At 43.9% G+C, this 25,572-nt stretch overlaps 2 protein-coding genes and 1 long non-coding RNA gene across 5 annotated transcripts in view; 1 reads left to right on the top strand and 2 right to left on the bottom strand.

The window, feature by feature from the left end:
• The window catches only part of BCL2L13 (BCL2 like 13), a 37,496-nt gene extending 25,206 nt beyond the window's left edge, over positions 1-12,290 (bottom strand). Inside the window, exons 1-2 of one of the 3 annotated variants that reach the window (XM_048300319.1) lie at positions 12,180-12,290; positions 6,771-6,948 (exon numbers count right to left, since the gene is read on the bottom strand). In XM_048300319.1, the coding sequence (XP_048156276.1) occupies positions 6,771-6,891 (121 nt within the window). In that variant the 5' untranslated portion in view covers positions 6,892-6,948; positions 12,180-12,290. Of the gene's footprint in view, positions 1-6,770; positions 6,949-10,114; positions 10,191-12,179 lie in introns of those variants that run through there. The other 2 variants (XM_048300317.1, XM_048300318.1) reach the window with 2 other exon arrangements.
• A 427-nt stretch (positions 12,291-12,717) lies between these two features.
• LOC125325100 lies at positions 12,718-13,983 on the bottom strand. Its single transcript, XR_007203202.1, has 2 exons — positions 13,815-13,983; positions 12,718-12,906 (listed from the first exon to the last, which is right to left on the bottom strand). It is a non-coding gene; the product is annotated as an uncharacterized LOC125325100 (long non-coding RNA).
• A 54-nt stretch (positions 13,984-14,037) lies between these two features.
• ATP6V1E1 (ATPase H+ transporting V1 subunit E1) lies at positions 14,038-25,166 on the top strand. Its single transcript, XM_048301821.1, has 9 exons — positions 14,038-14,241; positions 17,667-17,732; positions 18,629-18,738; positions 19,222-19,288; positions 21,106-21,195; positions 22,476-22,544; positions 22,926-23,020; positions 23,874-23,961; positions 24,551-25,166. Exons 1-9 carry the CDS (start codon positions 14,209-14,211, stop codon positions 24,611-24,613), a joined length of 681 nt encoding a protein of 226 aa, XP_048157778.1. The 5' UTR covers positions 14,038-14,208; the 3' UTR covers positions 24,614-25,166.
• The last annotated feature ends 406 nt before the right edge of the window (positions 25,167-25,572 follow it).

Here is a 25,572-nt window from a genome sequence, read left to right as displayed (position 1 = left end):
CTCATATATTTCTGTGACCCGTCTAAAAGAACAAAGGATAATCAGTTTAATTCCATTTTACTTAACCACACATGTTCAGAATAACTTTATTTAGCTTCTTAAATCCCTTCCCAAGTAGTCTCTCTTTGCCACTCTGAGTAATAAATTCCAGAGAGGAGCAAACCATTCCTCCTTTTGGTTAATGCCCTGTCAGTCCCTGTCAGTTGCTTCTTTGAAGAACTGAACCACTGCTTCAGAGTCAAGTGCAACAAGTGTGGGCAAGTGCCAAGCCCTGTCTGAACCTGCGCTTCCCCCCGTGTATGGAAGGGACGAGGGGCTCAGAGGAGCACCCATTCTCACGGGACTAACGTGACGATGATCACACATGACAAGCTGTCATACTTGATAAGAAGTCACCCGGAAGATGGAAGGAAGAGAAATTCCAGTGCTGCCAGCATACAAAAGAGCTGTTTAGATAATCAGCACTGCAGTCAATGGTTTCCATCTCGTAACACCCACAACTTTGCAGCAGCTGCTGATTCCGAGAGCACCTGACTATTCAGTCATGCCAGAACATCAAAACCCTACCCCTCCCAGAGCAGTGACTTTGCACTGTTTATTCCCCTGATAACAAATGGACTTCAGCTTTCTGCATCTCCTGGATATTGACTGCTACCAACAAACACTGCACACAGTGTGGGAGAACAGCATATTCCAATAGCAAAGGTCCTAAGTGAGGGGCATATTTTTCTCAATTAGTCAACTTCCAAGTCGCCAACAGGTAGAAGAAAAGAGTAAAACCAGCTTATTTTAGATGAGAATATATTTTCATTATTAAGGATGCAAATGGTCACACCAGAAATGGTGCTTGTAAGAGCCATAAGCATTGAATGCTTTCCTGTGCTCAAGAAATGGGTTTGCCTCTTCTGGGCTTTTGGTAAACCAACTCTGCAAGGCCTCTTCCCAACCCAGAGGCACAACAAACCTCTGTTACATGTTCTTACACAACCAAGTTAGAGCATTCTACTTTCTATTTATGGAATAAATGTTCCCTTTGCCACAATTATGTTAAGATTTTGGGTTTCAGGTATTTGGAACTAACCTGAAAAGCAGAGGAAAATGTGTTCTGAAAGTCCATCAGGCATCACATCAGGGACCATCAGACTACTAAATAAATGTAATACTTCAGTAAAACTCCAGAAGCTCAGTAACAATACGAGACTAACCCGTTTGCCAGGGTTGATCCCAGGAGGAGGAGGGATGGGATGGGAAGTCATTCATCAGAGCTACAGAGTCTGCACATCTGATTCTACAATGCTTGTGCCAAAACTTCAGCTAACAAGGGACAATAGCAACTATAAGGGGACTGAAAAGATCTTATGCCTTTTTAGTTCAAGGGAATGCAGGATGATTGGAAAAGAAAGCTACTGGTGTCACAGATTGCTCCAGACTTCTTTTCTTTCATGCTTGTACTTTTAATTTAGCAATACCTTCGTTTTCAACTTCTCTTAGGTCTCTATATTAACTTCTGTACAGCTAACTTAAAAATTTACTTTCAGCATGACAGTAGTATTTCTTTAACATCTCAGACCTTTTTGAACATTAAGATTCTAAAATTACTCTGAGCACTGAGAAGTGACAGATATATAAAAAATCTCTTTACAAATTTTTTATCTCTTTCCTTCAATGAAAAGTACATCCACTACTCCAGCACACTCCAGAACATGGACTGCCACACATAGATGTAGCCCTCGATTTCAGAAATGTTTAAAAGAAGCTCTTTATAAACCATACGAAGGCTCAGCTTAAAAGAAACTAAAAAAGTCTAAAATATTACCAGCCAAAAAGAGACAAGATATTCCCAACTAGCAGCTTTTTTTTTTGTTTGTTTTTGTGGGCAGAGAGGAGGCTTAATCAAGTGGGAATTCACACCCCAAAAAGCTCCCTTTCCTTGCCTCAGTTCAAGGAATAGCTCCCTTACTAGCATGAACTGGACTGCTCTGACCTGCAGTGTGAATCTTTACCGCCCAAACACGTGTGTTTGCCCTAAGAGCAAAGTCTCTAACAAGTAAGTTCAACCTAAAAAACTCCTTCATTTCCTACAGGCCAACAGTAGGTACCATGTGTGTGGGAAACCATGAAAATGGCTTGATCACTAACTACATACAGCACTTCATAGGTAATTCCAAGAAGATAATAAATGGTCAAAAGAACACCGTGCACAATAACTGGATTAAAGTACTGCGGATAGCATGCACCTCAGGGAAACTGTAAAACTGTCAAAACCTTGCTCACCTCTTGACCAACCTATGTCACCATGCAGTAATGGCACTGGCTATAATCTTTCAGATGCTCTGCAAGATAAGGGATTATTTAAGATTTTTCACTCTGTCAAGGAAAACACAGAAAAACTACTTTTCTTCACACTGTTAGTCGTAGCTGCAAGCTCATGAGATGGTGTCAAGCAATGGGGAAATAGATTAAAAAAGAAAAATACATTAAAAGTCACTCCTCGATAAAATACAAAGAAACATTTATAATACAAATATACTGAATCACAAAACCAAAGTACTTTGACTCACTTGAAAAGTCAGTAATACTAACAACTGCAGCTGAGTGGAAGTTCCTGTAATGAGAGTGACTTCAGGGAGGAAAGTGTAGAGATGTTTTCCAATACTCGATACTTATTTTCTGTGTCTGAACCAGTACTCATAGGTATGACAAGAGTTCTGAAAAAACACAAAGCATCTCTCCACAATCTAATGAACAGACAACTGAGAGTTTCCACAGATTTAAAATATATCTGTTGCCTCAAACCACATCAACTTACACAGGTGATGCTACTCTGTGCGTTTTATCAATTTATCTGAGTTTGTCCACCTACCTGAAAAGTCACCAAAAGTAACAGAATTTACTGCTAACGGATTTTGATTTAAATAAACTGCAATGACTGTTACGCAGAATCAGCATTCTGGCAAAACTAACAGGAAAAATCTCTTAAAGTACTGGCCAGTTAAATTTGCTGGATTCACCTCTGGAGACACTGAAATCCATTACAGAATACTATAGAGCTGTAATGCTAAAAGATTGGCTTGTCCAGTAAAACTGTCTTTTCTTCAAGGGTCTGGAGTACTGTGGATGGCTCTTTCTTCAGCCGCTGCACTGAAGAGAAGATAACAAAACAAAAATTTCCAAGTGCTCATCAGGTGTTGATTTAGATCAACCTTATTTGCTTGAAGCCAGAAGTGATTTCAGTGTTTGCAATTGAAGCCATCCTTCTTGCAACAAAACCAAGACCAACCAAGAGACCCAAAAGGAAACATAGTGAGGTAATTTTCTATGTAATTTCTCTGAATTTTCTATTCACTGAATAAAAATCCTCCCAAAACCATCGGTCTTGCAAAGCACACTATGCCTGCAAAAAATGAGAAGTTTTAACTGGAAACCTATCAACCTATCTTAAAGTTTTATTCTTATCTCAGTTTTTGAAACAGCAAGACGTACACCAGAAAAAACCTAGTACAAAATGAGGGGAAACAGAGGCATATGATGGTAGGAGGAAAGAAAGGGGAACAAACAAAAGCATTCAATCTCTCCTACCAGTTCTGGAAGAGATAAAATAGTACCACTCCTGTTGGGAAGGATCACTTTTTTGGTTGGGTGTTTTTGACCACCAAATAGGCTTTCGAGTTTAACTGGAGTGCTGAAACTTCACTGAGATCTGGGAGACTGCTGTAGGAGGAGACTCAAGGGAGACACAGAAATGCTAACACCTAGTGTGCCTTTTTTCCTTATCTCCCATGTTCGGTACACACGCAACAGAAAGGCAGAAGATCCTCCAGCGGGTGACACAAGGTGGCTGTAACTGGGATGCTGAACTGCCCTCTAGAGGAGTCCCTCACTCTCCCACTCAGGCAGACAAGGAGGTTAACACCACCAGGGCAAGCTAAAACTTGTCTTCCTGGATACTCCCATTATACTGTAATATGATTCAAAAAACAGACCAGGACTACAGGCCCGTTTGGATCTAAGAAAAACAAATGAAGGGGAAGTACTACAAACCAGAGTCAATGCCTCATATCAGTGAAACACAAAATACAGGAGTGTTCTGCAACTGGAAAGGAAACAGGCAATAGCCAAAATCACTGCTTCACTGCTTCCTATGAAAGGTCTGTCAGCACAACAACCAAATCAGAGCGAAATAAGATTAAGGACAGGTGTTTTTTATTGGAATCCTCTCAATTCAGAAATCAATGGTGTTCAACCATAGAGCAGAAAGACTCCTGACCAGCATTTTGAAGTGCCACGGAAATCCACAATGGAAGAAGGAACTTGGGATCACTCAAAGTGTTGTACCAACAACTGGTGACGGTGCTTGGAAAACACACTGACAAGCAGGAAGCAATGTTGTGCTGTTGTTACCCCTCCCTTGTTACCAACCCAAGAAGTCTCCTCCTCAGGACAGGATTCCAGACAACAACTGTTCATTTCCATTTCCCGGCTCTCCTGTCTCCCTTGGTCTAACCAGGTTTCTCAGCCCACACTTGGGACTGTAACACCCAGCTACCTCCCAGCAGTGCATTAGGCAGGGCAGGAAATATCCATTATGGGCTGTGCTCTCCTCCTTGGGGAGAACATGGAGCCCAGGGAGCAGATTACAGCAAGGGGGCATCAGCCAGTGCCAAACAACAAGGAGATACAGACTGGCTACATGGACTACTGGAACTGCTCAGTAGTCCAAGGAGATGCACACAGCGCTCCAAAATAACCACACACAGCCCAGGAGTGCAGCTCAAACACTCTTTAATTACAAGCAAGGAGAGAAAAAGTAGGAGAAAGGATTTTTAAAATGTAGCTAGCAGACAAAAGAAACCTCTCAGAAGCATGGAGAGCAGAAAACCACCACCAGGAAAAGTGAGTTAGGAAAGAACGAAACAAATCCTGAAGCAGAAGGATAAAGCGTTTGCTTAGTTCAATACAGCCTGAAGTCCATTCAAAGCATTACAAAATAGAGTGAGAAACAAGTTGGCAAATTAAAAGTAAGGCAAAATTATTTAATCCAGAGCCTTTGACCAGAAAGCAGCAAAAACACTGAAAGAGAGACCTAATTAAAGTGAAACATGAGCAGGAGAGGAGACATTGCGGTCACTCTCTGGTTTGGGGAATGAGGTGGGGAAAATGTAGGAAGATTTCCTGTTTAGAAGTTGTAAAGTATGAATGCTTTAGAGAATCCTAATAGCAAGTCCAACTACACCCTGCTGTCACACAAGCTAAAACATCTAAACACTATCTGAGAAGTCCTCTTAATTGACTACAAAATTTTCATTTAAGCATTTCTAGTTTCCTCTTCAGAAAGTTTAAATATACTGCTGTAATTCAGATTAGAAGCTCAGAGGTTTCAGTAATGAGAATTACTTGAAAGGTTTCACCTCAATTTGCAAATACTTCAAAGGCAACTATAGCCAAATTATTTTTGAAAAGCTTTAAGACTGACATTTTCCTTTCTGAATCTTATTGTATTTATACAACAAAGCAGACTCTTACACATTGAACTTTTATACATACTCAATACATTTCCAGTTACAGCCCAGTTATAAATGGGTGGGATGTCCAGAATGAGATGTCATCACTAAAATAAGCACATTTTTCAACAAAGGGTTTTATGAAACAGCTAAGGTGCCTCTTCTTTCATGGACCACAGATGCAGTCAAAGTGGAAGTAGCAAACATACCTTAAATATACTAACATTAATATTTTATATATATATATATATAGTTATAATTATATATAATATAACCAGCATATGGTATATGCTCTAGTGCCAAACTGAAAAGCAGTTCTGTCATAACTTTGATGCAATCTTTTCTTTTCAAGAATTTCTCACTTCATGACAGGTAAATTCAGTAAATGACAGCATATGCATTCTTAAATGATTGTTCAAAGAGAAAAAGTAGATTCTGAAGACTCTCTCTATTTGGTTTGGGTGTTTTTTTATCCTCCTTTCATCAGAATAAGTTCTGAATCACAGAACTAGCAGTGACTAAAACATCATTAAGAAGTGACAAGTCACCCAGGCAATCCTGACAAACAACATTGCTTAAGTGCTTGCCACCACAAAATAAGGAAAAGTTTTACCCCCTAGGTTTATGTGAAACACAATCTACCAAACTTGTTTAATTCTGCCTTCTATTTCTTTACTTAACCTCTTTTATCCACAAAACTGTCCTAGAAGAAACATCTGACTCCATGCAGTCCTTGACTTCTAAATAAATAAATAAACAGAAGTAGCAGAGGCCACGTCTCTGCACCAGCACTGACTGACAACAACAGGAGCCTCAATGCAACAGGGCAAAACTATTTAGCACAGCAGATTGCTCAAGCCACCACTCAGTTTATGGCAGTAAACACCACCTCACCCCTGCTTACTTCCACTTGTGTCCCGAACAAATAGCAAGCATGGGCTGAAGTTCTCATGATGGCTCAACAAAGGTAACATATATCCATCCCCCCTGGTCTCAAGACAGCAACTAAAACCACTTATTTGCTTCCTAAACACCAGTCAGCCCCGGCACAGCTCAAATTAAAACAGTAATCTGCACACAAACAGCTTTGTTTCCATCAGCATCGCTCATCTCTCAACTGAAATTTATTCAATTTTCAATGAATGAACCAAGAGATTCATTACACCAAACATCAGGCTCACGCGCTGCATCCCTGCAGAAAAACCTGAAGAACTAACTGTAAATACAGCTGCATATGTAAATGGCTACAGATGAATACGCAAATATTACCTTGAGTTGGAGGAGGAGGATGCTCCTGTGGCTTGTCCTGTGCTAAAAGGCCCAGGTAGCTGAGCACTACGTATTTGGTTTCATAGTGAAATCCTACAGGCACGGCGATAGCGGACGCCATCGGCTTGGCTGTGTTCGTGTGGGGCACGTCGGCTGCGCTCTGGGGAACCCAGGAAGGCTGTCAGGAAAGAGGAAAGGGTTTTGTTTGTTTGTTTGTTTATAAGGCTGCAACAGGTCATGCACTCGTACAGAACAAGGAGTTATGCAACAATCCTGAAGCAATATCCAGGTTTTTGCCCTGATATCCTATGCATTCTTATTTTAATAAGAACCATGCAGAGTAAACCCAACTGCGCCCCAGTCCAGCTGCCTGCCTGCTGCCAGCAGTGGCATTTCTCACTCCTGCCTGACACACACACTCCCAGGGAAGCAAAACGAGCAGTTCCTCACCACGTGTCCTCCTCCCAACGCCTCCCATCCCAACCACACACAAAAATGCACGTGCTCATGCAAAGAGGCTTCAACGGATTCTGAAGACTTTGTTAATCACAACATGAGGTAAAAAGACAGGTTCCGAGGAGTGTCTCTTTCCCTAAGCCTCCCATGAATATTTTCCCGAGTCTCTGCTTTCTCAGGTTCACTACTATGATGCTCAAAAATTGCAATGCAGAAAAAGTGACCACAATTGCCTCAAATTCATTTTACTGTTCCAACAGCAATGGAAAACATATGGTCAACAGAGTAAATTCCATGTTCATTGCAGGGATTGGAAGAACAGATGGTTGTTTGTCCTGGATTTCTCACCCAGACATTATTAAGTATAAACCAGAAATCCACACCTAACAGCAACATCTGGCCAAAGAACTCCACCCTGTTTCACTCTAATTGTTTTGTTGCTTTTTTCAAATATCCAAATAAGACCAGCAGGAAAACTAAGGTAGAGAGAAATTAAAAGCAACGAGGTAAAAAGTAAAATTTCAAACAACACCATGGAAGTGGGGAAAAAGCCATGCAACAGATTAAAAAGATGTTTGAGATTAATCAACATGTTTTAGCTCTTTTTATTTGGCAAAGTCTGGATAACTACTTCCAACATGCTGTCAACTTAATGAATCAAATAACACTATCCAGGGGTTTCCGATAAACTCTTCAAATTAAGTTCTCCAGGACTTCAAAGAGTCATTCCCAAACAAGCAGTAGCCCATTCTTGGCCTCCAGAATGGATGTCTAAATGAAAGACACACAAGAAAGTTTGTGCTACGGAACAACTGCTGAACAGGCACTGAAAGAGACAGGCAATTTAATGTGAGACTGCAGTCACATTTAGAAGAAAAATTTATATCAAGTTTAAAGCAGTTAGAATGAGCAACATGCTATACACAGGGACTAGAACTTGGACCCTCTCAAGAGAGTTATGGATTACACTGGAAATGCCTTGAGACTAAAAGAAAGAACCAGGTTCTAAAACCAAAGAACAATCTGCAAATGAAGCCTCAAGATTAAAAATAATAATAATAATAAACTGAGAAAGCAAAAGAAAAGCACTTGCCTGTCTAGCTATTCAAGATGTCTGGGCTAACTTCTAACCCCTCCTCCCTGAGAAGGAATTCAGATTAATAGCAGTTGTACACTGGTTACTGCACATAAACTGAACTAGAATTGTGCTGTGGCACGGTTGCTGTGGGAGTGGATAGCTTGGCAAAGAAAAATTTACCACCAAACTAAAAGCTGCAAAAGGAAAAGAACTGGTATAAAATTGGCTCTTTAGAAACTCTAGTTTCTGAAACTCATTCAGTATTGAAAACAGAAAAGGGATCTCTCATGAAGACCATACTATGGCAGCCCTGCCTCTTGCTCCATGCATTTGAAAATGCCTGAAAGCCTTTACCAGAAAGGTTTGGTTGTCTTTGCTGCAGCTTGAACCTAAGTAGTGAATTATATACAGAGGAAGCAATAAACTTGGAGTCAACACTTCATCTATGCTGCCTCTTCCATCCCAAAGTACTCTACAGGCAACATATCCTGCTTCAGAAACCTAAGAAATCACAGCAGAGAAGAACCACAGCTTTTTCACAACACAGTTACCCTTGAGCCTCTTCCATAGCTGAGATTTTCATAGAGCAAGAGGATTTGGGAAAAAATAATTGCTCTGAAGACTTTAGGATCCTTTAACAATAGATCTGCTCTTCAGACCAGACCCCCACATGCAATCACCACATCACATGTTCACATCACCAGGTGTGAAATGTGCCATGCACCAAAAAGCAAAAGCTCCCCGGCACATTTCAGTTCTGGTTTGTTCAGTAGAGATTCACAGGCCTGAAAATCAAAATGCTTCTCACAATGCCTACACAGTGAATGGGAGCCCTTCCAGACAACCTGAACTGATCTCTCCTGAAAAAAATTAGCCTGACAGATGGTCCAGAGACATCCAGAAACTGTGCTGTGGGCCAAAGAAAAAGTCTGTATATATAACAGAGATTATTCTTCAAAATATAATTCCAAATCAATGCAGAAAATGAAAGAAAAAAGTTGATCAAAACAAGCATGACATCCAAAGCAGCACAGGGCAACAGGGAGGCCTAATTCACAAAAATTTCAGTGTGCTTAGCTCAGCACTTCTGAGGGGACAAAGGGGAAAAAAAACAACAGAGAGAGAGAATCGGACCACTGCTTATTTAAATAGTGGCTAATGTTTCTCTGGGAAAAGAAGGATGAAAAAAAAAAATTACCTTGGTGGATATATTTTGAGAGGCAGTTTTATACTGAAATGAGAAGGGAGACTTAAGAACTTGAATGGAAGAAATCTTCAAATTCACATAAAAGAATGTCATGAGTGGAAGTGCACTTCAGAATCACTCGTCTTCCTTTGAGAGAAGCCCACAGCACAGTAACTGAATGACTCGTTTTGATTTGTGAATGACTGGTTTTGTTTACAAAGAGAAATACAGAAATATTGACTCAGATACTGTAAATATCTCAGAAAAGGCCATTTTTTCAGGAATGAGTGGGATTGAGAAAGGACACACAGCTTGAGAGACCAGATCAGAGGAAAGAGAGCTCTCCACTAAAGGAGCAAAATGGAAGAGAGTCCAGAAAGTGTTTAAGAGGATAAGCTTGTACAGGAGATGCAATGGAGCAGAGGAAATAAGGCATTACACAGAGTCTGTGTCTCAACACCAGGAAAAGAGGGCTGCTTCTGGTTTGACAGGTTCCCTGCAGGAATACTGTCCTCAAAAAGCTAGAGAGATCAACATTATTACCCATTACTCCCTACAAAAAATTCACCTTTCCCAGTTCCTTGCGCCCTTGGGGGATAGAAGGCGATACCTGTTGAAGCTTACTTAGCTTGTCACTCCTCCGGCCCTGCTGTCACTTGTTTCATGTGGGCTGAGCTGCTCAAGCGACCTGAGAGCAGGAGTTGCAGCAGGACTGACATTTCCTCATGCAATCTGTCACGTCCTAATCCACGGCAGAGTTATACGTTGGATAACGGGCAGCACAAGCCTACCAATGAATATAGCGAATATAATCCCCAGCGATGAGGCCGGGCTGTGTTTTAGTCCCTGTCTGTAAAACCCTACCCTGCATCAAGATGTGTTTACTGTGCATCGTTCAAACCCCAAAACGCAACATCACTGCTCTAGCGCCCAGAGCAGTTCAGCTGGATTTTACAAACAAAACAGCAGGCAACCAATGTCACCTACGGATTTCAGAAACATCAGCACCGCCACAGACCACCTGCTTTATCCAAACAGCAGCACCACCGCCCTCGGCTTCCACTCCGAAACGGAATCACTCCAGAGCTGGATGCATTCCCCACCTAGAGCCTGGGTCGCCAGGCCTCACTTACCAGCTACAAACTCAATCACCCCAAGAGCCGCTGTGGCCGAACACCTCCTGCTGCTGCGGAATTCTTGCAACACACGCACGGCCTGAGCCAGCGAACGCTCAGCCGAGCACGGGCAGGCACAGAGGCAACGCGACGGCAGCAGCGCAGCTCAGATCATTTTTAGGGCCGCCTGACATCGATACGCTCACGGTTTGGGTCGTCTTGCCGGTATCAATCTCTGCAACAGGCGGCCACTCTCAGTTCAGCTGCATCTACAGCCTCGGGTTTACAAGGTGCTCTTCACCAAACATACCGAATTCCAAGGAGTTGCAGGTCTACAAAACCACACCCCATATCAGCAAGATGGAAAATATTCAGGCACTCTGCAGCCTTAGCAGAAAGCTTGCGTAGGGATTTTGGATGAGACTTGCATGTGTGGACTAGTTTAACCTTGCAACAGTTTGTCTCTGAAAACACTTCCCATAACAGGCAGGACTACCCAAAGCACCCAGTTGTGATCAACTTGGGAGATAAATTCTCCAGAGTACTTTTCCAACTCTGTATGAGGGTATGACTAAGAGACTTTGTAGTAAACTGAGAACTACTCAGTTCAAACATGTCAGTTCCTACTGGAAATGAATCAATACTGCAGCCACTACTGATCCCCTGGTGGCACTTAATGGGTAGAAATACTGGAAAACATAATTGTTCTTTATCTGGACAGTGCTTGTAGCTGACTTTTGAGAGAAATGCAATTAAGCGAGCATCCTAGGCAAACGGTATGATTTCTCTTCTAGAAAGTAAAACAAAAGCTGCATGAGTTATCCACTATAAAGATCCTCAATTTTTTGCAGCTTCAACCCATCTCACCACAACATTAAATACCGGCAAACACAGCTTTTACTAACGAGCTTCCATTCGCTTTCTGTCATGACGTGCCTATTTGGGTTTGAGAATCCGAAACAGCCGCTCCAAGTTTCAGCGGCGCCAGAGCCGCCCCCGGGAGCGCAGCCGTGAGCCCCTCAGTTACTACGGCGATGAATGAGATATTTATACCCGGGCGGGCGGGCACGGCGTCGGGATGAGTCACCGGTGGGGCCGTGCGGGACTCGCAGCCTGCGCGCTGCCGCGGCCCCTGCAGCGGGGGAGCCGCCGGCTCTCCTCGCCGCCGCCGTCCGGGAGCTGCCGCCGGGGGCCCGGCACGGCCCCTCTGCACACCGCTGCCCGCCGGGTCCGGGGTGTCCCGGGGGTGTCCCAGGGGTGTCCCGGGGGTGTCCGGGCGGAGCGGGGTCCGCGCGTCCCTCGGCCGCGGCGGGGGCGGGAGCGGCACCGGCCGCCAGGGGGCGCGTCTGCCCCCGCCGCGCCCTCACCGGGGCGCGCGCCCGACTCCCCCCCCCCCCCCCCCCAACCCGCCCGTCGCGGACGGGGGTGCGCGCGCGGGAGGGGGGCGGGAGCGCGCGGTGCCGCCGGTGCCCGCTCCTCCACCCTTACATTAAAAAGTAGATGCAGACAGACAGGTAGGTAAAGAAATAAATAAACAGCCCGTCCGCCCGCCCGCTTCCATGCCCGTTCCTCACCTGCAGGCGCCGCGGGGAGGAACTGGAGGTGGAGAAGGCGGAGGAGCGGCCGCCGCTCCCGGGTCGCTCCCGCCGGGGGCGGTGTGGGGGAGGGGGGGGGCGGGCGCGCGCGCGCGCGCTCGCGCGCTCGGCCGGTGCGCGGGCTCTGCCCTAATTCGCCGCCGCCGCCATGATGGAGGGGGCGGGGGCAGGAGCGCGCGGGGCGCGTCGCGGCGCGTGCCGCGCGTCACGGCTCGCGCCGGGGGGGGGCGGGGCCCGGCGGGGGCTCCGCCCGCGTCACGTGACCGGGCGGGGCTGGCGGGGCCTGCGGTGACCGGAGGTGGCCGGAGGGACTCGGTCAGCCGGGAGAACGCGGGTGGGGCGCTTTGTGCCCACCTCTCCCGTTTTCCTCATGGATTCGGAGGAAAAGGACCCCTGGGCAGTCCAGTTTCCGCGGCCTTGACCTCGAGGTCACGTGGCTACAGGTGTGGGTTAGGAGGGTCACAGTCCCAAACCGAACCCACCCGCAAGGCAGGAAAAGAAACAGTCTGGATACAGCTGCAACCATATTTGCTGGTTTATTTAGTAATATTTATTTTTTAAAAATACACATTATTGTCACGTACTATTATATATTATTTCTTCTTTTATTTATTAAAACTTGGTTTAAATATTATTTAAATGGTGTCTGAAATAATAGTGAAGCGTTCTGAAGACCCAAAATGCAAGTCGATTTCCTGCGTTGCACCTGCAATATGATAAAACATCAAAGTTACACACATAGTTTTATAATAAACTTTTATGTAGAAAAAAAAAAGCACAGAAAAAAATAAGGAAATAGAAATAAACCAGGAAGAAGCATGGATGTGACAAATACCGCATTCAGCACTGATTTTAAAGGAATAATTCTGTCTTTTCCACCAAATGTTCCTGCAGAATGGAGATGGAAGCCTCTTGCTGATTAGAACAAACAAGTACTATTATAGATTATGAAGTTTTCTGGAATTTTGCTATAAAGAAAAGAATGGCAGCAGTAACAGAACTCCTGCAAGGCCATCCTTCCCCTCCCCTTGTCCAGCTGTTTCCTGCATCCTTCTGCTTCTCCTGTGATGAGGAGCTCAGGGCACTGCCAACACAAAGCTACTTTAGGGCCCTACAAGCAAGTTTGTCGCCGTGTTCCATTTCTGTCTGCTGCAGGTTCAACTCATTGCAGTGTTTCTGTGAAGCGGCTCCGTTTTCTGTAACAGTGCTCGTGGAACTGTCACCAAAGCCAACGGGTTATTGTGCCCAGCTCTGGTCTCCTCAGTACAACAGAGACTGGATCTACTGCAGAGGGGCCAGTGGAGGCCACGGAGATGATGAGGGGTCTGGAGTGTCTCTGTTACGAGGGGAATCTGCGGGAGCTGGGACTGTTTAGTCCAGGGAAGAAAAGACTGAGGAGGATCTCATCAATGCATGCAAATATCTCAAAGGTGCCAAGGCGAAGGTGCCAGCCTCTCTCTGGTGGTGCCCAGCGACAGGACGAGGAGCAGCGGACACAAACTAAAACACGAGGAGCTCCACCTCAACACGCAGAACTTTACACTGAGGGTGGCAGAGCCCTGGAACGCTGCCCAGGGTGGTCATGGAGTCTCTCTGGAGACATCCCAAACCCACCTGGACGCGTTCCTGTGCCACCTGCTCCAGGTGACCCTGCCCGGGCAGGGCTCGGACGGGATGACCCCCAGAGGTCCGTCCCTGGCCGTTCCCTGGCTCCGCGCTCCTCCCGATCCCCCCCGGCCGCGGCAGCGACACGCGCCCGCCCCGCCACACAGCGCAGGGTGACGTCACGGGTTCTGCGCGTTCCTATTGGTCCGGAGGCGCGGTGGGCGGGGCGTGCGGCGACCCCGCCCCGGCCGTGACCCGAACCGGATCTGATTCCGCTCGCGGCCACCGACGGCGCCGGGTGCGTCTCCTCGGGCCTGCGGCTGCCAGCGCCGCCGTCACCGCCACTGTCACCGCCACTGTCACCGCCACTGTCACCGCCACTGTCACCGCCACTGTCACCGCCATGGCGCTCAGCGATGCCGACGTGCAGAAGCAGGTAGGGCCGCGCGCCCCGGCCCGAGCGGAGCCCCTGAAGGGCCGTGGGGATCGGGGCTTACCGCGGTGGGGCCCGCAGTGCAGAGCTTGGCCCGGGTCTGCTGCCCTTCCCCGTGGGAAGTATCGGGGGGATCGCTGGTGAGGGGGAAGGATCTTGGCTGGGAAAGAGGAGTCTCCGGACAAAGTGGTTTTTCCTCTGTCGGGGGGGATGGGCCTCACCCGAGTACTTCCTTGTGGCATTTTGGTGACATGTTACGCCCGATTACAACGAAGGGGTTCATGAGCAGGCTGAGTGCTATCTGCAGTGTCTAATTGCACCTCAAGGCAGGTAAATGCACAGCCTTAGACGAGTACTGTGTTTTTCCATGTTGCTGTGGGTAGATGGTTAGAGGTGAGGGCCAGTCTCTTGTTCCATGCCTGCAGTGGGAGAACCAGAGGAAGTGGCCTTAAGCTGAGACAGGGGAGATTCACATCAGATAGTAAAAAAAAATGGTCACTGTTAGGGTGGTCAGGCGCTGGAATAGGTTGCCCAGGGAGGTGGTGGAGTCAGCATCCCTGGAGGTGTTTAGGAGGTGTCTGGATCTGATGTGGTTTGGTGGTTTAAAGGTTACAGTGATAGTGCTACGCTGATGGTTGCACTGGGCGATCTTGAAGGTCTCTTCCAGCCTTAATGATTCTATGGTTCCCTAAGGATTTCCCATCTCTTTTTCCTTGTAGCTGTGCTACCTGCAGTTAGCTGTACCTTAGCATTTGGGTGGGCTGCTCGGCATTCCTAGGTCTGTTTCCTAAGCAGAGTGGTGCAGCCTGGGGTTGGCTTGCAATGGAAACTTCCAGCTGTGAAGTCTGGCTGTGGACACTCCTCCAGAGGCAGGACGCCCTGTCCCTGTTGACAGTAAACACTGCCCTCACCTAAAAAAGCTGCTTTCAGCTGGGTTGGAGATGGTGTGTGGTGTTAAAGGCTGCAGGGATCCAGTCAGCACTGCTCTGGGCAGCTTCCTGCAGGTGATGAGCAGATCAGGCAAGTTCCCTTTGTCCTCTGCATCACAAGTACTCATGTCTCACTTTCTCATTCAGTAAACATTGTCTCTTGGCAAGGAAGCACCACAATGAAAGTAAAATTGGTAGGTTGCCTTTCTCCAGAAGGAGAATTGTAACATTACATTGTTTTCCTTTTATCTGCAAAGTTCGTTTGCTTTTTCCTGCCTCTTCCGTGAATATAATAAAAATAAAGCTGACATTAGGGTGGTCTTGCTCAGCCAGAATGGACCTGAACTTCAAAGGTTAGTTCAGGCTCTGGTGATGTACTAAGCATGTAATACTAATAGCTTTTCACATCTGCAGCATTCCTGTCATTGCTTTTCACTCCTGAGCCCAGGGTGATCCTGTTAACTGGAAAGGAGAGTGCTGGTGGTGACAGTCCTGCAGGTGTATGAGTCTGGCATGAACTTGCCAGCTGGTCCTTGTAACTACTTGCCACTGCACTTCCAATAATTTTCACTTTGAAAATCATCTCTGATTGAGACTTTTTCCCACTGGCAGACTCGCTTTGTTATTCTGTTAAAGGTGTTTAATATGTTGTTCCATCTGGTCACTTCTAAAGCCCATCTAACATCTAGAACTTCCCTTGGAAAGCATAATCACACTGCTCCTGATGGGAAAACCCCTTCTTCTTTTCTATAGGAAGTATTACTTTAAAATTAATCTCTCATTTCAAAGTACATTTTTGTCAGTATTAGTATTAAAACTAAACCTATTTATAGATGTGAGACTCTCACTTTGGATCGCTCTTCATTTCTATAAAAAGCAAAAAGGGATTTCAGTACAGCAGCTTTTGAAGGAAGTAACACTGTTCAGTCTTATCAATGTAGGAGAAGTGGATTCTTTATTACCTTGCTTCCATCTCATTCCTTTTCTCTATGCAGAGGATGTTTCCTGAACACCCAGAAGTGCTTTTCCAAAATTCAGAAACCAGACCACATGGGAGGAAGTGACTCAGTAATGTAAAGGCTGCTTAGTTCCCAGACTTCTTCAACAATAGGCTGTTGAGCAAAATAATATCCTTTTTTTATATGCCTCTCTTGCCCTTTCTGAAGTGCAGGGTAGGAAGCTGATGCTGTAGGTAGGCAAGCACTTGAGAGTCTCTGCAGACATGAATTAAAAGAAAACCTGCTGATTTGATTTTGAGGATGTAGATATTACTGTTCACTTCTTCCACTGTGTTAACATGTGTTTAAAATCTTCCACTTGTCTCTTCACTTCTGTTTTTTCATCTCTATGGGCTCAGTGCTGTTCTGCACGTTGGCTCAGTTTTCACCTTGGCACCTTTCTAATCTCTTTAAAACATGTAATTTTAACATGAGATTCTATAAATAGAGTCTTTTGTGTGAGTGTATTCAGACTGGATTTTCTGCAAAATGCGTCTCATTGCTAAGTGCAAGCAAAAAGTCAGTAGGTTTTTATGGTCTTCTCCATCTGGCCATGGAAGTGTCTGTACTTCATCCCAATTGCAGTTTGGTTGGGAATGAGCCCTTCCAATCTGCCCCAAATGAGAACCTGAACTGAGGTCTGTCACAGAAAGGCATGTGATGGATGAACAGAACTTGGTCTAATTGCTTTCCTGGTCTTTAAGCTGCTGGACCTGGGCTTTGTAGTGCTTTGAGGTGGCTTCAGGAATGTTTTTCAGGTAGAACTTATTGGTGCCTGTGGGGCTCTGAAGCAGCATGTGACATTGTTCATGTGGTCTGGGTCACGGAGCACTGCTGCCGATGTCTCCATCCCCAGCCCCTCCAAACTGACCTTATAAGTCTTTACAGGATTTATTACAGTTTTTCAAGGTGAGTGTCTGTGGTGTTCCAGGGAACTTCTGGCTGTACAAATCTGACCAGAGTGGTCAGGAGCCCTTTGCTTTGCTTCACTGTTCACCTGTGGGAGGCCCAGGTTCATTCAGATGCCATCTGTGTTAATTTTTCTGTTGCATGTAAATGCCCTAACAAACAGACTAATTTTGCTGTGTGAGGATCTTTGAAGTCTAGGAGAGGTTTTCTTAATACACCCAGGGGTTTTGAAAAAGTTGGTCTCATTAATGAAGAATGAAAATACCCAGCCTCACATTTATACAAATTTATCTTTGGGGTGGTTGGTTTGTTTCGGGTTTTTTTATAGTTGCATACCTGAAGTGCATTCTTCTAATGGCAGCCAGTGAAACAGCATTATATAGAATTATTGGGGAAAATAATTTCTTGTAATATATGTCAAGATGAACTGACTCTTTAGTGTTTATGCTCAATTAAATTTCCTTGGCAAACAATATTGTATGAATTAGTAAATGGATGTGGAAGATGTACAGATGAGGATATATATACACCTACTTCATCTAGTCAATGTCCTTTCCTACAGAAAATATTTTCTTTCCTCTCTCTTGTACAGATCAAGCACATGATGGCTTTCATTGAGCAGGAAGCCAATGAAAAGGCTGAAGAAATAGATGCAAAGGTAAAAATGGAAGTTCACTGTCAGTAAGTGCAGAAGGAAAACTGCATCCCACGTCCTATTTTGAAAGTTGAAGTCAGAGCAGAACTAGAGCACCTTTGTAAGCTACAGCTGATTTCTTTTCAGTTATTACTCAGCATAAAGTGGCGTACCAAATGAAGTTAGCATTTCTTAGCTTTTGACAAATGAAAACGACTCAGAGCTGCTTTTGGTCAAAGTTTTGGTGGTTCTTGAATATGAATTTATTCATATCAAAGTTCACTTCTTTGTTTTAAGCAATCAGGAGAGCTGAGTGGTAACATGACTCAGTTGGATTAAGTAGGACACCTTCCCCCACTAAATTAGTATTTAAGGCATGAGTTGAATTGCTTGCACAATTCTTCACTTAGGTTAAGCCATGAGAGACTGGGTTTAAGATTAACCTGGTGATAGAGTATAGATGTTTACTAAAGAAGGATTAATGGTGCTTTTCAGTCCTAACAATCTGCATTATACCACTGCTGAAATGCCTTGTTGGTATTGGACCCAGCATATGTGTTGCTAATAATATTTAATCTCCCTTAAACATTTAGATTTACACAAATATTTAATCAGTACTAAAGCAGGTAATCCTGAAGATCTGCAAACAGAATTCAGAAGTTGACATTGGATTCTCAGGCATAAGTAGGAGAGTTGTCCATGTTTTTACATGCTGTCTGGTGAGGCTTTGCAAAAAAAAGGAACAGCTGTGCTGTCATTCTCCTTATGTAGGAATTACTTAAAGAGGTGAAGGGTTTTTATATGGAACCGTAAATTGTATCATCCTGTCTTGTCTGTGAATGTGCTCTGTTACATTTTGGTTCTGTTTTTTTCAGCCCAAGGAATCAATTTCCACTTCAGTTATTTAATTTTTACTGTAGGCAGAAGAAGAATTCAACATTGAGAAGGGTCGCCTAGTTCAGACACAGAGGCTGAAAATCATGGAGTATTATGAAAAGAAGGAGAAGCAAATTGAACAGCAAAAGAAAATGTAAGTTGCTTGGGTTAGATGACTGACTTCAGAGCCTGAGCTCACATTTTGTTCCTAATTTTATACAAAATTCTTCTTCCCTTGCAAAAAAGGCAAATTGTAGACAACATATTTAATTCTAATTATGAGCTTCTATTTTTTTCTGGGGAGAAATTATCAAAGCTGAGCCACAATAGTGTAACTTAGCGTGATGAAAGAATCCTTCCTATTTCTTTATGTAGTTAATGTCTAGAACTCTACCCTGCTCTGTTACCCTGGAACAAATGATCATGTCACGTTTAATTTGGATGGGTCTTCACTGAAGAAAGGGGTTCTGCAGTTCAATCTCTTGTGCAAGTTCAGAAACAGATTCAAACAGGTTGACAGACCTCGTTATTCAGTGTTGTAGGATTGTTATCTTTAAATGCAAAGCGTGCAGTTAAATGTTACAGTTCTTCTGCCAAAGGCTGATGGATTGATTCAACTTTATCATGCAACTTGCAGTCAGATGTCCAACCTGATGAATCAAGCAAGGCTGAAGGTCCTCAAGGCAAGGGATGACCTTATTGCAGTGAGTATCTCTGAAGTAAACACGCTGAGTCTCTGTTCCTACCATATGTTAGGAAATGCAACCATTCTCTAAAGAAAACATGATTTTTGATTGACTGACATTTGCTTCAACATACGAAAATGGCTTCCCAGGCTGCTCTGAAAAGGCCTTGGGGATTCAGTCCATCTTTGCTAATCTTATTTGCACAGTTTCCATTACCTGCTGTTTTAGGGAAATACATTGGTCTGCCAGGAACATTGCAGGCAGTGTTGTATCTGTCATTTGCACAGTAGCTTGTTTCTTTAAAGAGCAGGAACTGTCTCTTGCACAGTTGGTAGAACTTCGAAATTCTGTTTGCCTGAAGCAACTTTGACGTGAAAAACCCAGCATGGCATAAGCAAGGAGGCTTAAGACACCACCAGCTGGGATTTCTTGTGTCCTTCAGTGGCCCATAGTACATGAAAAGGTTTGCTTCTTGTTCTGGTAGGGACCAGTGTGGGTGTTGACATAGAGGGTGAGCAATCAATCATTCATCAGAGCAGGCTACGTTCAGGCTTGGTTTGGGTTTCCTGTGTTTATCTCTCCCCACGTGCAGTGTGTCCCCATTCTGCTCACTGAGCAGTGAGCAGGTTTGCTGTGCTCTCCCACCGGTTTGGGTGTTCCATGTTCTGCTAGATGGGGCTGTTGAGCCGTTGGAAAAGCTTGAGAGACCCGTGGAAGTCAAAAATAAAAGATGGGGTAAATGTTCAGGTTGACGCTACCATGAAAAAGAGGAGTGAGCGGAAGAAAATCATCAGTTTATTGACTCTTTAAACCGAGTTTCAAACTTTAGATTGTATTTCCAGAGAGGAGGAAGGTGGGTGGCTCAGGAGCTAACTCTGTTGTGATAGTCTCTGCTGGGTAATCTCTTCCTCATTTATCTGCTGACTCAACCTCATGCTTCTGAGTAATTCTAAACACTCTTCCTCATTTTAAGACATTTAAAGTCACATGCTGCTCACTCTTTCTTCCCTTATCAGATCTTTGGCTTCTTTGATGAAGAGAGATGAGCAGTTCCAGAAATGCAGTGTTACTCTAGGGAGGACAGAATAACTAGGTTTGACCATGACAGTAAATTGTGATAGTTTTATGTCCTTGTACTCATTGTGTTACTGTGCACTCTTTCTCTAAACACCATGAGGTAGGACAGGAAAGAAAGGTTTATACCAAGTCATAGAGTTTCTTTATCTGAAGTATTTCTGATGGTTGAATTGTAGAAGCTATGAGTTGACTCAAAGTTCTTTAAAATTTTCTTAAAAATTCAGTCCCATCCAAAACTGATTTGCTGAGTAAAGATAATCAAGATAGCTACTTAAAATTAAAAATAAGCTCTCTCTTTTAATTTTTGACTTGCATTTACTTACAATTAAAGAATACCTAACCTGAATATTATTTGGTGGAAAAATAGATTAGACTTCTTTGCTCAACCATAAAGCTGAAAAAATATATTCGGACAACCATATTATTTTACATTAAGCAATTATTTACTACATATTTAGGTTATCTCACTTAACATTCTAAGTACCATCCCTTTGCTACTGAGCTCTCCCTTTTTCACACAAAAGGAATTATTGTCAGGTTCTAATGAGTTCAGCTCAGGGCAGGAAGAAGAGAAGTGTTGGGCAGGGATAGTGTGCCATGCACAGAGAGGGAGGTCTAGCTTGGATGAACACCAGCTGGAGTGTACGTTTACGTGTTGGCAGGGTGTGAGAGCTATAATAGAAGTACAGAAAGTTGGTAGGCATGAAACCAAATGCCAAACAGATGGGCTCTGCTGATCTGATTTCTTCTGAATGTAGGATTTGCTGAATGAGGCCAAGCAGAGACTTGCCAAGGTGGTGAAGGATACTGCCAGGTACCAGACACTGCTGGATGGACTAGTTCTACAGGTAAATATTTAAATTGTAAAAAAAGGATCATTGCTGCCCTAACCCCCTAAGTTTCTCTTGTCAGAAATAGCCCACTGGAAGTTACACTTCTACTGGAGTATGGATCAAATGCTGCTGGGTGATCCTTGAGTTTTAAACCTCACTTCAATATCTTTGAGTCTTGGATTCCAAACAAAGAGGTTGTGGCTTATTTTGAGGTGTAGAACCTGGTATACCAGCAGCAGTTCCATTGTAAGAATAATTGCAGATGTGCACATACACATTTTAGGGTGCACACATTAAAATGCTCCTGTAGTAATCAGTTGGATCAAATGCACATTTGGCAGAGGCTGTTTCTCCAAATGCACGGGTCAGTCGATACCCCCTTCAAAAGTCTTTTTGGCATTTGAGACTTAACAAGCCCTGACAAATTTACTGTAATATGGAATGTGCCTGTGACAGAAGCAGGCACAGAAAGCAGAAACCAGAGCTTTGCTTGCCTAGAAGCACATCCTCAAGCCCCAGAAATGAACTGCTGAAAGTCCAGTAAGCATTGGCCAGGTCAGTCCTGTGAGCTCTGGTGCCTCCTTCTGGCACACATTGGTCCTGTTGCTGTGAACTCCCGGAGCCACCCTGCTCTCCTGCCACACTTGGGTGGCAGAGTTTGCTCAGTAGCGTCTCCTACCAGCTCGTGCCTCCAACTGGGTGTTGTTTCTTTGTCATGCTCAGGCCTGGTATTGCTGTACATCAAACAAACCTTTCCTGTTCTTGGAAATTGGTCACGCTTGTCTTGGCTCGTTATTTTGGATTCAGTGAGGGATCTGTGCTCACACCTGGACTAGATGATCATTGCAGGTCCCTTCAAACTGGAACTAAACTTACTTTATTCTGTTCTAGTCTCAGGTGTTACCACAGGAACTGCAAGGCAGGAGTTATTAGAGCAGGCATCTGAAACTGCTGCATGTCTTCAAGAGCTTGGTTGCATGCTCTGTCTACTTAGACAGCAGTGATCCTTATGTGTACATGAGCATTAACTGGCCAACACAGTCCTGAGATTCCATTTGTTTAGTTGCAATTGAGTTCCAAGCACATCATCCATATTTGGGCTCTTCCCCAAGTATTGGTGCTGTCCTCTCAGAATGTCTGCGGGAGGTGAACTTGTGAGTGAAGAACTAAATAAAAGAGGCTGATACTGCTGGGGCTTGGGTTTCAAATTGATCAGCTTCTTTCCTTTCTTGGGGTTAAATAATTCTGACAATTAAAATGTTGACTTCTGAAACGGAAATGGTTATTCCTTGCAGGGATTCTACCAGCTGCTTGAGCCCAGATTAGTCGTTCGGTGCAGGAAGCAGGATCTCCCCATGGTTAAGGTAAGACACCTGGAATAGTTGGACAGTGCCCTGCTCACAGAGGCTGAGACCTGACTGCAAATATTTGCTGCTCTGATCCCCCTCTCTGTGTGACATGAAAACAAGCTTTGCTTGTTGCACTTCTGTTCCAGCTACAATGTGCTTCCAAAGTTGGGGATCATTTCCCTGCTTGGAGATTACCTTGGAAACTTTAGACATTGTTATTGTATTGAGAATAATAACTGGGTTTGGCTCAAGAGCCAAACTGAAATGCATTTGCTTAATTAAAAAAAAAAAAGGCCTCAATCCCTTCATTTTATTAGGACAAGTGATTGAGTGATCAAACCCGAGTGCTGCAGTAGTGTTTGTCAGTGCTAACTGGAGATTCATCTTGTGTCCTAGACTGCTGTACAGAAGAGCATTCCCATCTACAAAAATGCCATAAAAAGGGATGTGGATGTTCATATTGACCAAGACAGCTTCCTGCCAGAAGATATGTAAGGAAAATGGGATTGTTTTATGCAGAGCACTAACTTAATGCAACTTTTCAAGCCACAGCTCACATTAGAACAGTGTCAGAAAATTAAGTATGGAATGTCCTCAAAATGGGTGCTGCTGTTCTTGCAGAACTGGCACTTCTTTGTGTTTATCAGACACAGACTCTGCAGTTTTCTCCAGACAAGCACTGTCTCCATCAAAAATGTCAGGAAAAGTTTTGTGCTATCTCCAGCCTGATTCACGGTACTGAAGTAGGAATATTTGTACATAGGAACTGAACCACTGGTCTTTTAGGGAGAGAGAATATGGGTGTAGCCATGCTTTCTGTCTCAAGACGGAGCAAATTGAGTCATAAGGTGCTGCAGGATAATCACTTGATGGGGTTTGTGTCTGTTCTCTCTGCAAGGCTCTATTTCCATATGGTATTATAGAGATACCTTATACAAAGCTGTGTATTCTATCATCTTTATGTATGGGCCAACAAACAATACTTCTAGCACTTTTCCTCACTTTCCAAAACGTGACAGCTGTCTTAATAACACAGAGTCTGAAGCTGTTTTGAAGGGACAAATTGCACAGCTCCACTTAGATTTAGATCATGCTAATGAGGACCCTTGCACATAGCTGTGGTCTCTGGTAACTCCAAAGATGCTTTGCACTGCTGCTTCACTGGATCTCTTTGTGCTGATTCCTATTAAGACATGATCAAAAAGGTTGGTTTTTTTTAGAAAGAGAAATCTTACCCATGTATCTGACTTGCCTATAAATGCTCATTTGGGATATCTTTGCCACGTTCTGACTCTGACCCATGGATATCACTGAATTATTTCTTTTTTAATTGTCCATCTCTAGTGCTGGAGGTGTTGAAATCTACAACAGTGATGGTAAAATTAAAGTTTCCAATACCCTGGAAAGTCGGCTGGACCTTGTAGCCCAGCAGGTGAGTTTCTCCAACAACCAAGGTAAACAAAATACAGTTAACTAGTTTGTTCTTGTAATTAAATCCTTGTGTTTCCAAGGTGTCAGTCACAATAATGCATGGGATCAGATTTGATTGGGAATGACAAGTGGGAAGTTATTTTTGAATGGGAAGAAGCAAATTACTTACGATTTGTGCAGCAAAAAACTGGGGCTTTCCCAGAATGACCCCTTTTGAATTAAGCTTAATCAAGCTTAAGCTCTATAAATTATGATACTGAAAGCCTTGGTTATGACTGCACTGCAGTCAAGATGCTGAAATGCTGAGGCTACCTTGAATTACTGAAGCTAGCTCGAGTACAAACTTTGGCTGAGACCAATTACACCCAAGTGCAGAAAAACCCTAGCTCTGGCATCTCTTTCTTATGCTGCAGTACAGGCAGTCCTTTCAGTCTTATAGAGTAGCAGGCAATGTGTGATCAGTGAAAGGCTTCAGAAAGCTCAGATGAACTGACTTGTAAATTTTGAAGCCAACCTAACTATCCCACAGTGCCTGCAGGAAGAACATTTTATTGCCCATTTCACATAACTGATGTGCTCTTTCTCCACAGATGATGCCAGAAATCAGAGTGGCTCTCTTTGGTGCTAATGCCAACAGGAAGTTTTTGGACTAAACCTCTATGAGAGAAGGTGGGATCTGTTCCACTGCCATACTGAAGGGGATGCAAAAGCATCTGCTAATTTAAAATCTTGAAATTTAACATTACTGTGTCATCCAGTATCTGTTCTTCAATCGAATAATTTTGCATACCTGCTGTGCTTAGCCTCTCTACTTGTGGTTAGAATGCATTGCTCAAAGGATGTGAAGACATACATATTCATCCAGAAGTGGCACTAGAAAATGGAGGCACTTGGGCTCTTGGCTTTCCTTACACTGTTGTGACTCTATAAAGACAAGTGGTCCATTTAGGGTCACTCTGTTTGCTTTGGCCACGTCTCTCAAGTTGTCTGATCTATGAAGTAAATTACTGTGCTGCTGATGGCAAATCCCCTTTCAGTTATGGTCTTCAGTGTTATAGAGGGCATGTATTCCTTCCCAGGGTTAGTAGTTTAATTAATGTTACTTGGTCAGGCATTTCCTGTTCTGTATATGTGATTCAAAAAAAAAAAAAAAAGCCTGAGCCTGTAAAGCTCTATTTATTGAAATAAAATGTGTGTGTGTATGGAGTTCCTTGTCACTTCTCTTTGAAAAGTGGGATTGTTTGTGTAAGGACTCCCTACATGAGCTGTGTGTTTGAACTGTTCTGTGAAGCTGGAATTCCAGTGCAAGGTGTAGTGTCAAGCTATTTGCTGGAATAATGTTGGATTGTAGGCAAGGCTTTTGAATAGGGTTCCAGGATTTTGGAGCATCATTCTCCCCGAAAAATGGGTCAGTAGTTCTGCTCCCACAACCTTGTGTCACAAGAGAGAACTACAGTAACACAACTGTGCTACTTAGATAAAACAAACACAATCCCTTTCCAGTCACAAGTTTGTTGCTTCTGTGCAGGAGATCCAAACCATGCCCTGACTCTTCCTGATGCTCAATTCTGAGACTTCCTTTTGTGAAAACAGAAGCTGATGAATTACTACT

The sequence above is a fragment of the Corvus hawaiiensis genome, chromosome 4 (assembly GCF_020740725.1).
Source record: "Corvus hawaiiensis isolate bCorHaw1 chromosome 4, bCorHaw1.pri.cur, whole genome shotgun sequence".
Lineage (NCBI taxonomy): Eukaryota > Metazoa > Chordata > Aves > Passeriformes > Corvidae > Corvus > Corvus hawaiiensis.
Note: the sequence above shows the minus strand (reverse complement) of the source record. Positions and strands in the feature narration are given on the sequence as shown.